This window comes from Tachyglossus aculeatus, chromosome 1, assembly GCF_015852505.1.
Source record: "Tachyglossus aculeatus isolate mTacAcu1 chromosome 1, mTacAcu1.pri, whole genome shotgun sequence".
Classification (NCBI taxonomy): Eukaryota; Metazoa; Chordata; class Mammalia; order Monotremata; family Tachyglossidae; genus Tachyglossus; species Tachyglossus aculeatus.
Genome location: NC_052066.1, coordinates 33896451 through 33914190, shown reverse-complemented (window position 1 = coordinate 33914190; position 17740 = coordinate 33896451). Strand labels below are relative to the sequence as shown.

The 17740-nt window shown below is 41.0% G+C and overlaps 1 protein-coding gene and 1 non-coding gene across 2 annotated transcripts in view; one reads left to right on the top strand and one right to left on the bottom strand.

Moving 5' to 3' along the window:
- WDR49 (WD repeat domain 49) overlaps positions 1 to 17740 on the bottom strand; it is a 195608-nt gene that overhangs the window by 115853 nt on the left and 62015 nt on the right. The window contains exons 3-5 of the mRNA XM_038750316.1: positions 13617 to 13793; positions 12821 to 12995; positions 2369 to 2536 (exon numbers count right to left, since the gene is read on the bottom strand). Coding sequence (XP_038606244.1) covers positions 2369 to 2536; positions 12821 to 12995; positions 13617 to 13793 — 520 coding nt within the window. The remainder of the gene's footprint in view (positions 1 to 2368; positions 2537 to 12820; positions 12996 to 13616; positions 13794 to 17740) is intronic.
- On the top strand, positions 3730 to 3867 carry LOC119935660. The gene has a single exon (XR_005453406.1). It is a non-coding gene; the product is annotated as a small nucleolar RNA SNORA7 (small nucleolar RNA).

Here is a 17740-nt window from a genome sequence, read left to right as displayed (position 1 = left end):
GTGAGCCCTATGTGGGACAGGGACTGTGTTCAACCTGATTAGCTTGTATCTACCCCAGCACTTAGTACAGTACCTAGTACTTCCCAAGCGCTTAGTACAGTGCTCTGCACACAGTAAGTGCTCAATAAATGATTGATTGATTGATTGTACATAGTAAGTGCTTAATGAATGCATTAATTAATTGTGGACTTTTATTCTCATATTTGTTGTGTTCACTATGTGCCAGGCACTGTACTAAGCACAGGGGTAGAAACAAGATAATCGGGTTGGACATGGTCCCACTCCCACGTAGGGCTCACAGTCTTCATCCCCATTTTATAGATGAGGGAACTGAGTGAGGTGTCAGGATTAGAACCCAAGTCCTCCAACTCCCAGGCCCATGTTCTTGCCACTAGACCATGCTGTTGGCAGAAGGTTTGGGAAGGAGAAATTCCCAGCTCTTGAAGAGTCGCTGGTCTACACTGACTTTGGGAGTGAAGGGAGTAGGACCTCTGATTTGTTCATTCCAACTGTCTTGAAGAGAAACAACCCAAGAAATAATTCAGATTTAATTTTCTGTATTATTTCTGTCCTTGCTTTCTTAGAGCAATAATAATTCATCATTATCATTATTATCGTGAATTATTAGTATTTTAAATTAGTTTAGTTCAAAGTTCAGTGACTTGTAAGAAAATAGAATCATTTTCTCCCTGGGGAAATAGCCTTGGTGGTACGGAGAGCGGATTGCACCTGGCCCTTGCTCAATGGTCCAGACAATGCTGCAGCATCACAAGATCATTCAACACTGGAAGCTTGTTATGGGCAGGAAACATGACCAACAACTCTGTTAGACTGTACTCTCTCAAGTGCTTAGTACACTACTCTGCACTCAGTAAATCGATTAATTGATTGATTCTCCATTGACTCGCTGGAATGTACCATGCATCTTGAAGGGACGAGCACACCCACAGTCCCTGGCTTTCTAACATAAGCTACCTCTATGTGAGAACATTAGCATTCATTCATTCATTCAATCGTATTTATTGAGTGCTTACTGTGTGCAGAGCACTGTGCTAAGCACTTGGGAAGTACAAATTGGCAATATATGGAGACGGTTCCTACCCAACAATGGGCTCACAGTCTAGAAGGGGAAGACAGACAACAAAACATGTAGACAGGTGTCAGGAAGAAAGTCAAAAAGTACCCTCTGGTCACAACTATCGTGTATTTCTACTACACTGATTGAGACCTAAGAAATTTACTTTCAATTAAATGAAGAATTTCGAATGTTTTGGGCCTGAAATCTGAACAACAGAAGACAAAGCATAGTTTTAATCATCCAGATAAAATTCTCTGGGACTGCGATTCAAATTCTGCACTAATAATAGTTATGGCTCTAAGTAGATGCAGGTTAATCAGGTTGGACACAGTCCCTGTCCCATATGGGGCTCATACTTTTAATCCCCATTTTACAGATGAGGTAACTGAGGCCTAGAGAAGTCAAGTGACTTGCCCAAGGTCACACAGCAGACAAATTGCAGAGCTGGGATTAGAACCCAGGTCCTTTCGACTCTACATCCCGTGCTCTATCCACCAAGCCATGCCACTTCCCAACCCCAAATCTAATCATATGTAGTAACAACATATGGCTCAGGGGTTGGAGAGCAGATTTGGGACCACATGGGAAGTTTGTGGAAACTTCAGACATTAACCCAGAATCTTCGGAAAGTGTACACCTTTCAGATGTCTTAGAGACTCTTTTTTGTGCAAACAGAATTGTTTTAACGTGTGATTACCTGAATATTTCACTTTGAATCTTAAGTAAGTGAACCTCGTGTAAGGATGTTGGATATCCTGGGCTAAAATGAACTATTTCATTGAAAAATATTTAAAATAAATATGTACTCATTTTTTAATATGTGGCTAGCATTTCCATGGATACCTAGAGAAAACGACATAGTATGCATTCTGAAAGGTCATAAAAACTTTTCCATATTTTGTCTGCTTAGGAAATACATTTTAATTAAAAATACATACTTTATTTTATCAATAAATTTTTTCAGTGTTTGGAAGTGAGATTAAACTGACAAAGCTCTAACTTATCCTTCTTCCCGGTAGTATTTTACACTTCCACTAGTTTTATTATTATCATTAAATGAATCATTAAAGCATCTTCGCATTTTTACCACGTATTTTTCCTTTATATAGGTACACATCATCATTAAACATTCTGATTGAAGATAATCTGAAATTCTGGAGTGTTACCTATCACTTTAGTAGTATAGAAACAGAGTGAAGAGATCTCCTGCATACAAATGTAGTTCCGCACAATACACATCTGTACAATTGGCAACTTTACCTAAATTGGTGATCTTTTTTTTGTACATACCAATTAAATTGAGTCCAGAATGATAATCAAAAGCATGAATGCCCTGGGCAATGTTGAATGATGTAGTTTTAAGATGTTTCTTTGATTTTTCTCTTCGTGCCAGAACAACTGAGTTTATGTTACTTGTTGTACTGGAAATAAAAGCATCTAAAGAAGACTTGTAAGTAACTGAAGAAAAAGAGAGAAATAAACCTTGTGAATGAATTTTCCATATGAAGTACGATAAATAAGAGTCACTGTCATTGGTAAAAAATTACAAATAAATCCAAATAGATTTTACAAAGAAACATCTTTCCAAAGTAGAAATAACTCCAAACAGATTTTAAGAAACATCTTCCCAGACAATTTTCTTTAGTAGGCACTAGCCAAAAAATAGTCGTTGAAGAACAAAGAAGAGTCTGTATCATAGCTAACGCTCTTAGTTGTTGCACAACTTCTAGATCATTATCTATCATGACCTATTCACTATTAGATGAGGCCTTTAGCTCCAGGACACTTGGCTCATTAGTCTCCTTGTCCTCTCTGGGATTCAGAGGTTCATTCATTCATTCATTCATTCATTCATTCATTCATCAGTATTTATTGAGCACTTACTGTATGCAGAGCACTGTACTAAGCGCTTGGGAAGTACAAGTTGGCAACATATAGAGACGGTCCCTACCCAACAACGGGTTCACAGTCTAAAAGGGGGAGACAGACAACAAAACAAAACATGTGGATGTGTGTCAAGTCGTCAGAACTAATAGAACTAAAGCTAAATGCACATCATTAACAAAATAAATCGAACAGTAAATATGTACAAGTAAAATAAATAGAGTAATAAATCTGTGCAAACATAGACACAGGTGCTGTGGGGAGGGGAAGGAGGTAGGGTCAGAGTCTACGGTCCAGAAGGATGTGGAACGGAGGGAATTAACCAAGTCTTATGTTCTGCTATCCCTTCTCTACCCAGCATCCGACTCACTGGACCTGAGCCATAGAAAGTGGGATCCAGAGTCTGGGAAATCCACTAATAGGGAATGGGGGACAGATTAGGCCTGATCCCTCTCTCCTACCTGAGATTCTAGCTCTCTAACTTTTTGCCCACTCGGGATACTGGAAGACTAGGGCACAGGCCCAAGATCTAGATCAAAGTGGTGGTGGTATTTCTGGTGAGACATGATTAAAGCAGTGCTGAAAGGGGGAAAGGAAAGGATCCAGCCCAATCAGTCCACTCTCTATCCAGATTCTTAGACCCTCGTCCCCACGCCTCTGGACCCCAGGATAGAAACTCACTAGGGTGAGGAAATTAGATTCAGTTTGACAAGTAGGGAGATGGAAGAGACTGACAGATCTAATTTCCCTACCCGCAAAGCACCAAGTCCCTCTCAGGATCACACCTGGAGAGTTTCCAGTACCCTACCAGTCTCGGCTATGGGAGGGAGAGTGAAGCAGAGGCCTACCCATTCCAGTCCTAGCTTGGGCAGTGGCTAGCGAGCAGAAGGCAATCTGTTATAAGTCAAAACTCACCCATGCTGGGCAGCAGCAGCATGGGAGAGAGTCGACAGTGGAGACTGGAGTTACTGCGCGGAAGGTGGCAGTGATAAACCACTTCTGTATTTTTACCAAGAAAGCTCTATGGATACACTACCAGAATGATTGCAGATGGAGAGTGGGGAGTTCTGGGAGAGAAGTCTCCGTGGTGTCACTATGGGTCGGAAACGACTCAACAGCTTAAGACAAGATGAAGCACCAAGTACCCCAGTCAATTCTCCAGTATCTTGTGACACTTGCTATCCTACGCAATTCGCTTTTTGGCGCACATAAGCAATTTTGGGTTGATGATGCAAAGGAAATGATTCATACTTAGAGAAAGAAGTGAAGTTGTGGAAGTTTATGTAACACAGGGCTAACAAGTCCAGAAAAATCTCCACTAGGACCGCCACAGAAATAGGACTAGCTTGATCTTCTTTTTGGGTTGGTGAGAAGTAGATGGAGATGCAGTTGGGCCATCCACACCTCCTGCAATCACCAGCTGGGCCAGTCATGTGGGTTTGTCCATGATTTGAGCCAGTTGAGACTGTGATTGGAGCTGACTGGAACAGCAATAAAATTCAGCTCTAGCCTGGCCCAGTATGCATTTTAAACATTCAAACCTGTTCTGGTTTCAGAGGAACTAGGATCAAGAGAAGTCCCCAGACTGTGACATGATCCCAGTTGAGACCTGCTCTCCCACATTTAGCAAACTTGGGGTTTATTCACTGCTGCTAGGCTGCAGGGCCAAGGAAGATGTTTTTACTAATGGCTTCACTCCAGTTCTACAGGGCGCAAGTCCTCCTTCGACTCACAATCTGGAGTTGGTGCCTCTGCAGTATAATATGACAGTGAAGGGTTGTGTGTAAGGTGTAATATCAGCCACTTCTCAAGCATTTCATACATAAATTCTACTGATGATGAGAATATCGCTTCAGGGTGCAACTCAACCAATAGTGCTTTGCTCACGAAGTGTGTAAGAAATTATGTCTTTCACTCGGTAAAGCAGTATTAACACAATTGAAGTGTAAAAAGAACACTGTAATCACAACTTTAAATCCATGGGAACTCTATGTTCATAATTACAGTGTAATCAAAATAAAGCATAACTACGCAGGGAATGACACTGAAATAAGTTTCCACTTTAAATTCAGATAGAATCCTTAGCATGGCCTAGTGGAAAGAGCACAGGCCTGGGTGTCAGAAGACCTGGGCTCTAATCCCAGCTCTCACACTTGTCTGCTGTGTGACCTTGGGCAAGTCACTTAACTACTCTGTGAGTCGGTTACCTCATCTATAAAATGGAGACTGAGTGAGCCCCATGTGGGCCATTGACTGTGTCCAACCTGATTATCTTGTATTTATCGCAGTGCTTAGTACAGTGCCTGGCACATAGTAAACACCTAACAAATACTATAAAAAATTCCTTCCTTTTCAGGGCATAAGGAAAAATAAATTCACTATATGTTCCGACAGTTAAGGCAATTACCTAAAATTTAAAACTACAGGATACAGGGAACATTGATAGATTCTTAGATTCCCCAGAAATGGTCCTCATTGTTAAAAGCCAAAACTTATTTATTGTTAATCAATAATTGTAATATCTGGAACCCTTTTAAAAGTATGTCTTACAGGAGGTATTATTTCCATAAAATACAATCATTTGCTTTGTATAAATCATTAGCTACTTTTATTATTGTGATTATAGTATTTGTTAAGCTCTTAACAATGTGCCAGGCGCTGTACTAAGCACTGGAGTGGATACAAGCAAATCGGGCTGGACACAGTCTCTGTCCCACATGCGGCTACCAGTCTCAATCCCCATTTTACAGATGAGGTACCTGAGGCCCAGAGAAGTGAAGTGACATGTCCAAGGTCACACAGCAGACAAGCGGCAGAGCCGGAATTAGAATCCATGACCTTCTGACTCGCAGGCCCGTGCTCTATCCACTATGCCATGCTTCTTCTACTTGATGAGAAGACAGCAGTTGAACGATCTGATTTGAAAATATGTTAACTATTCCATGCTGAAAAGAGAAGATTTGTGAAAAGATGTTTGGACTTTACTGTGCCTGTACGGAATTTATTTTTGTTTAATTCAAATATTTTAAATGAATTGTAGAAAGTAGAATTAAAATCATTTCTTAAAAGATGGTGAATAAGGTACCTGAATAAGGTGCAGTAGGAAATGAAAATTACAGTGGACTCTAATTTTAGAGCAGAATATCCTAACAGGTTGCAGAATTGTATTTTCCAACTGCTTAGTACAGTGCTCTGCACACAGTAAGTGCTCAATAAATATGATTGAATGAATATGTATATATGTATATGTGTTTGTACATATTTATTACTCTATTTTACTTGTACATATTTATTCCATTTATTTTATTTTGTTAATATGTTTTGTTGTCTGTCTCCCCCTTCTAGACTGTGAGCCCGCTGTTGGGTAGGGACCGCCTCTATATGTTGCCAACTTGTACTTCCCAAGCGCTTAGTACAGTGCTCTGCACACAGTAAGCGCTCAATAAATATGAATGAATGAATGAATGAATGAAAAGAATGATACTAGACTGTAAACTTGTTATGGGTAGGAAACGTGACTGCTAATTCTGTTGTAGCTTTTAGTACCGTGCTCTGCATGTAGTAAGCACCCAATAAATACCAGTAATTGATTCATTGATTGATTTTTTAAGTGTCAGCTTGGGAAAAACACTAGCTCTCCTGCCCACAGAGTTCTCTTCTGTTCAGTGTCTCAATCGCTTGAGGGGTGGCTACAAAGATGGCTGTCTGTCTGAAATCTGTCTGTACCCAAGGTCAATCAATCAATCAATCGATCGGCAGTATTTACTGAATGCATTAGGATCATAGAAGACAATTGGTAGACATCATACCTTATCCTCGAGGAGACTGAATTCTAGTGGGATAGGCAGATGCAAACGCATTAGTGATAGGAGAAATTGATAGTATATGCAAAATATATTAATGGGTACTGTAACTGATCGTGAGCATCTAAGTGCTTAGGTGATTTTCACCCATATAATGGGACAATTATTTAATTTTGGAAAAGCATTCTGAAGATGAAAACTATCCTATTAAAACAAAACATTATTATTTAGAGCTCATTCAGGAAGGATCTGGAGGTATAACTTTCCTCCCTTTGCCTATAAAGAAGTATGAAAATCCCCATGAAAGCTGCCAGGGAGGGAAATTAGGACCATTTCTAATCATCCATTCTGGTTCTCATCATTTTTGTTGTCTCTTTTGGCAGCATCCTGACAGTTGTGAGCATTTAACTTTACCTTGAACTTTCCTTGATACTCATTTTGCTTAAGGGATGTTCCTCCCAGGCTGCACGTCTTACTTAGCAGCCTGACTTACATCTGTCTTTTTTCTTTTCTTTTCTTTTGCACACTGAGCTCTCACAGTTTTGGAGTTGTGTAGGAGAGGTAGGGTAGACACCATCATCTGACCATTACAGCTATTGATTTATAAACACACATGGCATCAAGAGCACTCCAGGAGTACAAAAATGGGGGAAAACTATGAAAGGGAAGTTGGTATGGTGAAGTGACAAGGAATGTACTCCAGTAGACTAACTGGGAGAGGAAAGCAGACTCATGTGAGAAACAGTAGCAGGTTTCTACTTCTGTTTCTCCGCATCGGTTCCGATCTGTGCTCTCCTTTTTCATGTGCCGTCGAGTTGTTTCTTTTTCACAGCGACCCTATGGATATATTCCCTCCAGAACATCCTATCTTCAGAGTCTCTCTGGTGTGCATATCCATGTAATTTTCTTGGTCAAAAATACATAAGTGGTTTATTATTGCCTTCTTCTGCGAAGTAGAAACTTTAGTCTTTGCCGTTGTCCTTGATCAACATTTTAACCACTTGATCACCCATCTTTGAGCCTTAAACATGCCACTGCTGCCCAGCACAGATGAATTAACTTTGTCTGACACTTTGGCTTAAACCTTTCCATCATGGGTAACTGTAAAGGGATAATATCTCTCAGTGGCATAAATTTGTTTTATTGACGTATGCAAAGTCTCCTGCCGTGGAAAGACATTAATTCATAGGAGAAGCAGCATGGTGTAGTGGATAGAGCCAGAGCCCGTGCGTCAGAAGGTCATGGGTTCTAATCCTGACTCTGCCACTTGTCAGCTGTATGACCTTGGGTAAGTCACTTCACTTCTCTGTGTCTCAGTTACCTCATCTATAAAATGAAGATTAAGATTGTGAGCCCCACGTGGGACAGGGAGTGTGTCTAACCTGGTTTGTTTGTATGCACCCAGTGCTTAGCACAGTGTTTGGCGCATAGCAAGTGCTTAACAAATATAATAATAATAATTATTATTAGGAGAGGCACTGTCCTATTAGTGAATTATTTTCTACCTGTGCCCTTTCCCCCTGTTAGATTGTTACCCCCTCAGAGAAAGGCATGGCTCAATGGAAAGAACCCGAGCTTTGGAGTCAGAGGTTCAAATCCCGGCTCTGCCAATTGTCAGCTGTGTGACTTTGGGCAAGTCACTTAACATCTCTTTGTCTCAGTTACCTCATCTGTAAAATGGAGGTTAGACTGTGATCCCCATGTCAGACAACCTGATCACCTTGTATCCTCCACAGCATTTAGAACAGCACTTTGCACATGGTAAGCACTTAACAAATGCCATTATTATTATTATTATTAAAGGAATTAGGTCTTCTACCTCTATTGTTACTTCCGGGAGCACTTGGCCCAGTGAGCTGCAAACAGTAGGTCTTTGAATCAATGGGTGGCTCGATTGATTGACCAAACAGAGCCCGGACAGGATGCATTAGGCTGATGGGTGTCTGCTGGAATGAAGTTTCAAGATGGAGCAGTTAAGGCCTCCCCTAGCCATGAGGATTTAGCCACTCCTGAGCAAATATGAAGGAGTGCCCCTGGCACTGTCCTAGAGAGTGTGCTGCAAAGAAAGACATTGTTCCTGGTGGTGAAAAGAATGAGAAATTTGACCTAGATGGAGGTGAAATTGGGAAAATGAACCTGTAGCTATAAAAAGAAAAGTTCAAGCCGGATATAAAACCAGTTCAATAAAAAAGAATGACATCGTACTGGATGGTGGCATTGAAGCTTCATTGCTAAATCTGTTGGATTTATCAGCAAGAGAAGAAAAATTCCTATCTGGCAAATAGATTGAATGGCATGAGTCTTGCTGACAATCCAAGGCTAATCGGTAAGAGCTCTTAGATTCCACAAGTCAGGCAGATGGGAAATAATGGGACAGATGCATTAATATCAATTGCTCCTCATTCCTTCCAAGTTCACGTCACCCAGACAGGGACAAAGATAAAAACAAAACCCCTACTCAGCTGGCTCTTTAGAGTTAACAATCTGTCTTGTTGTGAAGACAATATAGTATTTGAAAGCTCTGATTTTATCAATTTAGCATAAACAGATTCCTTAGAAGCAACATGGTTTATTGGAAAGAACACAAGCCTAGAAATCAGAGGACCTGGATTCTAATTTCATTCAATCATATTTATTGAGCGCTTACTGCGTGCAGAGCACTGTGCTAATCCCACGTCTATCACTTGCCTGCTGAGTGACCTTGGTCAGGTCACCTAATTTCTTTGTGCCTGAGTTTCCCCATCTGTAAAATGGGGATTCAATACCTATTTCTCCCTTCCCCTTAGACTGCGAACCCAATGTGGAACTGGAATTGTGCCACTTTTTTTATGGTATTTGTTAAGCTCTTACTATGTGTCAGGCACTGAGATAGATACATCCTACTCAAGTTGGACACAGTCCATGTCCCACATGGGGCTCACAACCTTCATCCTCTTTCTACAGGTCTTTTCTTTTTAAGTTTTTACAGATGCGGTGTGAAACATCTGTCGAAATCATAATGGAAAGAGCACAGGACAGGGAGTCAGATGACCTAGGTTTTATTCTCTGTTCTGTCACTTTTCTTCTGTGTGATCTCAGACATATCACTTACACTTCTCTTTTTATTTCTTTTTTTTAATGGTATTTGTTAAGTCATTACTGTACACTTAAACCGTACTAAGTGGTGGGGTAGATGCAAGCTAATCATGTTGGACTCAGTCCACAGCCCAGAGGGGGCTCACAGTCTTAATCCCCATTTTACAGATGAGGCAACAGAGACACAGAGATGTTAAGTGACTTGCCCAAGGTCACACAGCAGACTATCCACTAGATCATGCTGCTTCTCTGTGCCTCAGTTTTCTCAACTACAAAGTGGGGGTCCCATACCTGTTCTCCCTCCTACTTAGACTCTGAGCCCCATGTGGGACCTGTTTAACTTGTATCTACCACAGTGCTTAGTACAGTGCTTGCCACATAGCACTTAACAAATACCACAAGTATTGCTGTTATTACCACTATTATTACAGATGACGTAACTGAGGCATAGAGAAGCAAAGAAATTTGCCCAAAGTCACACAGCAGACTAGTGGTTGATCCAGGATTAGAACCCAGGGCCTCTGACTCTTAGGCCTATGCCCTTTCCACTAGGCCTACTGCTTCCCTGCTTATATTCTGATCTGCTTATACTGTATTTGTATCAGAACATAGTCCACTGCTTGGCATTTAGAAAGCAGGTAACAATTATTACAGTTGTTACCATTAATTTTCTTACCTATATCATGTCTAAAGGTACAGATTTTAAACTGTTGTCTAAATAGGAAATTAATTCTGATAAGGTCTGAGAGCAAAATCAATGCTCAGTTAAATGATCAATCTGAAGTAAATGAGAAAGTTCTCACAATATTACATTGAAATCAATACAATAATTGCATGGAACTGTAGATGGATATTGATGAAAATGCCCTACCTCATATGCCTAATTTAGCATTAATAAGGTAGAAAACACACTTTTCACATTTTCCTGAAGTTTTTGCTTATGAAAATCAGCAATATTATCTATTTATTGTTGTTCACTACCTAAATCCTACTATGGCAAATTTTACAGAAGACATTACACACAAAATCATTTCTGCACCCCACTAGGAGAGTTTAGAGTGTAGCTATATTTCATTTTGCTAGAATCTTTGTACTAAGCGATTTACAGTGATTTTACCAAGTGAATTTTACCAAGTGATCTTCATGATAGAGAAAACAACCTTTCATTGACTTGCCTCAACTGTGGAAAACTGTATTTTTTTTCTCTTAGTGGGGAAAGCACTAAGAGATTCATTCTTACTATTATTTACAAAGTGCTTCCTATCTTTCAAGAACTATACGAAGTGCTAGGATAGCTATAAGACATTCAGATCAGTCAGTGATCCACTATCTAAGGATATAGGTAGAAGAAATAATGAACCCTATTTTGCAAATGAGGATATTGAGCCCCTGAGAAGCTAAGTATCTTTCCCAAAGTCTCAAAGCAGGTTAATCCCAGGCAGAGCAGGGCCTAGAACCCAAGTTTCCTGACTCCTACCCTCACATTCTTTTCACCAGACAAGCTATGATAAAAACTATGGAGTAAGTCAGTTTCAAAGTTTATAATATAACTCAGGATACCAGACATCAGTTCCCCTATGATCTAAGACTTTCGAACTTACAGAGCAAAGTCATTAGAGACAAAACAGAGCAGAACCCAAAGCAAGATGGTATAATTTTCTAAAGTAGAGCCTTTAAAATCAAAATGTTTGTTCCATGTGAAACAGAAACAGCGCCCTCAAGAAGGTATCTTGATCAGTCTTTATGTCCAATTTAATCTGTCAATCTATGTCTTAAATCAATATAGTTCCCCCTTCTAGACTGTGAGCTCACTGTTGGGTAGGGACCATCTCTATATGTTGCCAACTTGTACTTCCTAAGCGCTTAGTACAGTGTTCTGCACAGAGTAAGCACTCAATAAATACGATTGAAGGAATGAATATAGTTCATTTCACAGTTCTGATACATTAAAGCTAATCATTGAATATATTATAAAAATGAAAAACCACTTGCTACCCCATTTGAAATATTCTTTTCTAACTAATTATTTTTAGCACCAGGTTTTCTATATATATCCATCCTAGTACATTGATGGTAGAATGTTAATAATAATAATAATAATTATAATTATTGTATTTATTAAGCACTTACTATGTGCCAAGCACTATTCTAAGCACTAGGGTAGATACAAGGTAATATTTGTATGTTCAATGATTCCTAGCCTTTGGTAATTGAGTCAAAAATAATTTAAGAATTCCAAAAAAGAAAATATGTATAATATATTTCATATCCCCCTCTTGGGGTCACACTTGGAGAGTTTCCAGTCCTCTGCCTGTCTCGACTTCGTGAGGGAGAGTCAAGCAGAGGCCTGTCCATTCCATTCCTAGCTTGGGCAGTGGCTAGCGAGTGGAATCTCTCCTGTGCTGGGCAGCAGTGGCATGGGAGAAAGTCGAGGGCAGAGACTCAAGTTGACTGCGTGGAAGGAGGCAATGGTAAACCACTTCTGTATATTTACCAAGAAAATTCTGTGGACATACTAGCAGAATGATTGCAGAGGAGGTGTGGTGTTCTGAAAGTGATGTGCCCATGGTATCGCTATGGGTTGGAGATGTCTCGACAGCATAAGACAAAAAGACAATATTTCATATATGTATCTATATGCATTCATGTACATGTACATGTTCAAGAGAAAAGACACAAACATTCCAGTGAAATTATTAATCCTTTTCACCAAAGAGTCATGACATTGACTCTGTATTACTAGTTAAGAGATAAATGGGTTACTATTTTCTCTCAGTTTACTTTGAATGTCTGGAGCACAAATTAATTATATGAAATGGCAGTCGGCATGCAGTGGTTAGTAGAGATTCCAGGTTAAATTCCCTAGAGAAGCAATTAACATTGGCTTAGGATAAGAAATACATTGCTTGAAAGGTTTAAAAGAGAGCGATTGTGAAATGATTTTTTTCTCTCATTCTCATTATTGTTCAAACTTAGGTACCTTGTCTGACCCAGTCTTTGTTATGAATTCTGTGCTTTAATGTCGTGCAGCATTTGTGATATCCAGAGACCAATTCCTCCCAGTTAACAGTCATAGTTGCCTTGTCATCTTCAGAAGATGAAGCAGGCCGCTCAAACAAGGAAATAAGGGCAGAGGTGAAAGAAATGGCATGCACCTGCGAAAGAAAAGATTGATTAAAGGAAAAAGAGGTGGGTGAGAAAACACAGCATTAAGACTCTGTAGTTCAAAAATTCAAAATATTCAGGTGTTTACATTCTGATCACATCCTCCAGATTTTGTACAAAAAGAACCAGGAGGTTGACATGTTAAAAAATACTTGATTAAATGGTGTGGAAAAATTCAAGCAGAGAGTACATAGTTCGGTACTTGTTTATACTTGCAGTTATAAATGCCTAGAAAAAAACAATTTAGGTTATCCAGTTGGGACCAGCTAAACAGTATGGTTTTATGCAGAAGGATGTTAGCCTATATTATCCTCAAAACTCAAGTCTAATGGATTAGGCATCCATTGTGACACAAGATTAGCAAATGATTTGGATCCAAACTGAGCAACTCATCAGGACAATTACAGAAAAGAAGGTCCTATGCTACCAGTGGAAGGAACTGTAGCCTAATTCATCTCTTCTGTCCTTTGAACTTCAATGACTTTATGCTGTAGCATGAGCTCCGCTATGCTCTGCTCATTCTCTGCATTTAAAATTATGTTTCAACTGTTGTCGGGCTGTGTGGCTGAGAGCATAAAAAAATCACCTCACATTTAAACTTCACAACTCACCTGTCCAGATATATCCCCAAAGGTCAGAATGGATTCATTTGCATCGTGAGGATTATACCAATAGTCCATGCAGGAGGGTGTGCCCTTCAAGCCATGCAGTTTATACTGGCAAGGAAACCCTTCTTTGGAGAGCATATCGTAGAAACAAATCTCTTTGCTTGTAAAAGCCACGGCTATCTACAGCAGCAGGAGCCCAGAAAGAAATATGACGTGGTAAATCAGACAGCCCAATTTCAACAAAGCCGAGTTAGTTCACCCTGAATTCCCCTTTCCTGAAGAATGACGATTCCTTTAATGAAACACAGTTTTTATGTATCCTTCCCCCTGTCCGGAATTTGGGTTGCTTGGGCCAGCTGAGCTGGGCCACTGGATGGAAACAGCAAAGGTTAGGATCCTCTCAACTGTAAGCTTGTTGTGAGCAGGGAACTTGTATATCAACTCTCTGCTATTGTACTCTCCCAAGTGCTTGATACAGTACTCTGCACTCAGTAAGAGCTTAATAAATGTGATCGATTGATCCTGTTAAAGCTGTATAAAGTTGCTGTTCCCGGGCCTGTGGATATGAAAGCAGTGAGCCTGAAAACCTGTAGTTCTACCCTGGCCAGAAGGATCAGAAGAATTACAGCCAGCACAGAGGAAGAGGAGGTATAGAAGGACGGGCAGCTCCTCGTCTTCCTCTTACTCTTCGTTCACTTCTGGTTCCTTCTTGTTCCCTTTATGTTCCTTCTATTTTTTTTGTAATGGCATTTGTTAAGTACTTATTATTTTCCAGGCATTGTGCTAAGCACAGGAAAGCAGCATGGCTTAGTGGAAAGAGCAAGGACTTGGGAGTCAGAGGATGTGAGTTCTAATCCCAGCTCCACCACTTGTCTGCTGTGTGACCTTGGGCAAGCCAAGTAATTCTCTGTGCCTGAGTTATCTCATCTTTAAGATGGGGATTAAGACTATGAGCCCCATATGGGACAAACTGATTACCTTGTATCTATCCCAGCACTTAGAACAGTGATTGGCACATACCGCTTAACAAATATCATCATCATTATTACTATACAGGATAATCAAGTTGGACACAGTCTGTGTCCCACATGGAGCTCACAGTCTAAATCCCCATTTTAAGGATGAGATAACTGAGGTACAGAGAAATTAAGTTAAGGTCACACAGCAGACAGTTGAGGAGAGAAAATTAGAACCCAGGTCTTCTGGCTTCCAGGCCCAAGCTCTGTCCTCTAGACCACACTGCTTCTCATGTTCCCTGTTTCCTCTGATCTCTTCCACACCCCTGGAGAGAGGAAACTCAGTAAGTCTTAAGTGTGGTACGATGGAACCCTAGATTTGTGGGCATGCTACTTGGTTTGTGATGCTTTCATTCATTCTTTCAATCGTATTTATTGAGTGCTTACTGTGTGCAGAGCACTGTACTAAGCATTTGGAAAGTACAGTTTCACAAAAAACAGAGACAGTCCCTGTCCACAACAGGCTTACAGTCTAGAAGGAGGGAGACGGACATTAAAACGAGTAAACAGGCATCAATAGCTTCAATACAAATAAATAGAATTATTGTTATATACACATCATTAATAGAAATAAATAGAACGATAAATATGTAAATCTATACACAAGTGCTCCTTCATTTTCCCCTCTGGAGGGAAAGAGCTTTTGTATCAACATAGTAAGCTAGGATGATGCACAAACCTCAGTCTTGCAACTTCCAGAGGGGCAATATGTGGGAAGGAATTGATGACAACGACAGAGGTTTGTGCACTTTCTCCTCCCAGCTGCTAGTGTTTCCGCTGGGGCTTGGGGTCCCCTGAGTGAGAGGGTGAGCAGGAGTCAGTAGATTCAATCAAATTGGCCACAGCATAGTGCCAAAGATATACCCCAGGTACAAAGCCCAATAAGCCAGATTGCTTGGGATCCAAATCATTCTACAGTGGTATTTATTGAGCACTTACTAGGTGTAGAGCACTATACTGAGCACATGGGAGAGTACAGTACAACAGAGTTAGCAAACACTTTCCCGGACCATAATGACTTTACAGTCAAATGGAAACCCTTCCCATGAGTCTGGCACTATACTAAGTGCTGGGGAAGAGACAAGCTAATCAGGTTGGACACAGTCTACGTCCCACATAATAATAATAATAATAATAATAATAGCATTTATTAAGCACTTACTATGTGCAAAGCACTGTTCTAAGCGCTGGGGAGGTTACAAGGTGATCAGGTTGTCCCATGGGGGGGCTCACAGTCTTAATCCCCATTTTATAGATGAGGTAACTGAAGCACAGAGAAGTTAAGTGACTTGCCCAAAGTCACACAGCTGACAATTGACCGAGACGGGGTTTGAACCCATGACCTCTGACCCCAAAGCCCGGGCTCTTTCTGAGCCATGAGTATTAAGCCCCATTTTACAGGTAAGGTAACAGAGGCAGAGAGGGGTTAAGTGATTTGCCCAAGATGACGTCCTGCTGGGTCAGTTGACCTGGGGAATGTCCTAGGTGATTGGTCAATCAGAAACCTTCACCCCGATGGCATGTAGTCCTTGCAGCTCTGTCCCACTTGCAGAACCCAGACTTGAACCTGTCTTCATTCCCAGAGCTCGACTATTTCTACTGAACCAGAAGTGGCCAACCCCTGGCCCACAGCCTACCTCCTGCCTGGAACACCCTCCCTCCTCAAATCCACCAAACAATCACTCTTGCCCCCTTCAAAGCCCTACTGAAGGTGCACCTCCTCCTCCAAGAAGCCTTCCAAGACTAAGCTCCCTTTTCCTCAGCTCCCCCTCCCTTCCACGTCACCTCGACTCACTCCCTTTTCTCTCCCCCTGCCCCCACAGCACTTAGGTATATATGCATATATCTATAATTCTATTTATTTATAAAGATGTCTGTTTACTTGTTTTGATGTCTCCCCCCCTCCACTGCTCCAACCCAGACAGTAAGCCCATTGTGGACAGGCATTGCCTCTCTTTATTGCTGTATTGTACTTTCCAAGCGCTTAGTACGGTGCTCTGCACATAGTAAGTGCTCGATAAATACGACTGAATGAATGAACGAACAAGCATCTGGTGAACTCTTCCTGGAAGTGGAGTGATAGCAAACCTCTTAAATATGTCTTTTGGAAGTCAGAATAGGAGGCAGGTGGACAGTGAAATTATAAGGGAGCAGCACTAGGGATAGAGTGAGAGATGCTGAAAGCATCTGGCTGAAAGCTTCTACCACCTGCAGCTGCATGATCCATCCACCACTCTCCCTGCTTCCGATTCCCAGGGCTCAGCTGCATGGAAAGGACTCTGACCCTTGTCCGGGACACCGGAATTCTCACCATGTCCTGCTTCACCAGGGAAGGACTTGACCACCAGGAGTGAACTTTCCAAACTTTTGGAACATTTTGAAGGTCACCTGGGTAGCCACTGCTGTGACTCATATGACTTTTGCCACGGGAAGCAGCATGGCTCAGTGGAAAGAGCACGGGCTTAGGAGTCAGAGGTCAGGGGTTCTATTCCCGGCTCCGCCACTTGTCGGCTGTGTGACGTGGGGCAAGTCACTTAACTTCTCTGTGCCTCAGTTACCTCATCTGTAAAACGGGGATTAAGATTGTGAGCCCCACGTGGGACAATCTGATCACCTTGTATACCCCCAGCGCTAAGAACAGTGCTTTGCACATATTAAGTGCTTAACAAATACCAACATTAGTATTATTATGAGCTATTTCTAGACTGTGAGCCCACTGTTGGGTAGGGATCGTCTCTATATGTTGCCAACTTGTACTTCCCAAGCTCTTAGTACAGTGCTCTGCACACAGTAAGCACTCAATAAATGCCATTGAATGAATGTGGAGTCTGCTGCTAGCTTCATTTTTGTCATCAGTTTTGTCTGTTATAGCTTTATTACCCTTTCCATATGTGTCTGTCACCAACACCTTATCTTTCCCCTCATTCTTATATTGTCAGCTACTTGGGGCTAGGACTGTACCTATAATCTCTAGGTGTATTTCTTTCCCCAGGCTGAGTACAGTGATTTGCATATAGTAGGAAACAAATAAATACTATTACTACTACAACTACTACTCTCTGCTTCCTTCCTCCGAACAAAGTGTTAGGAGACTAATGTACCCTGCCAGTC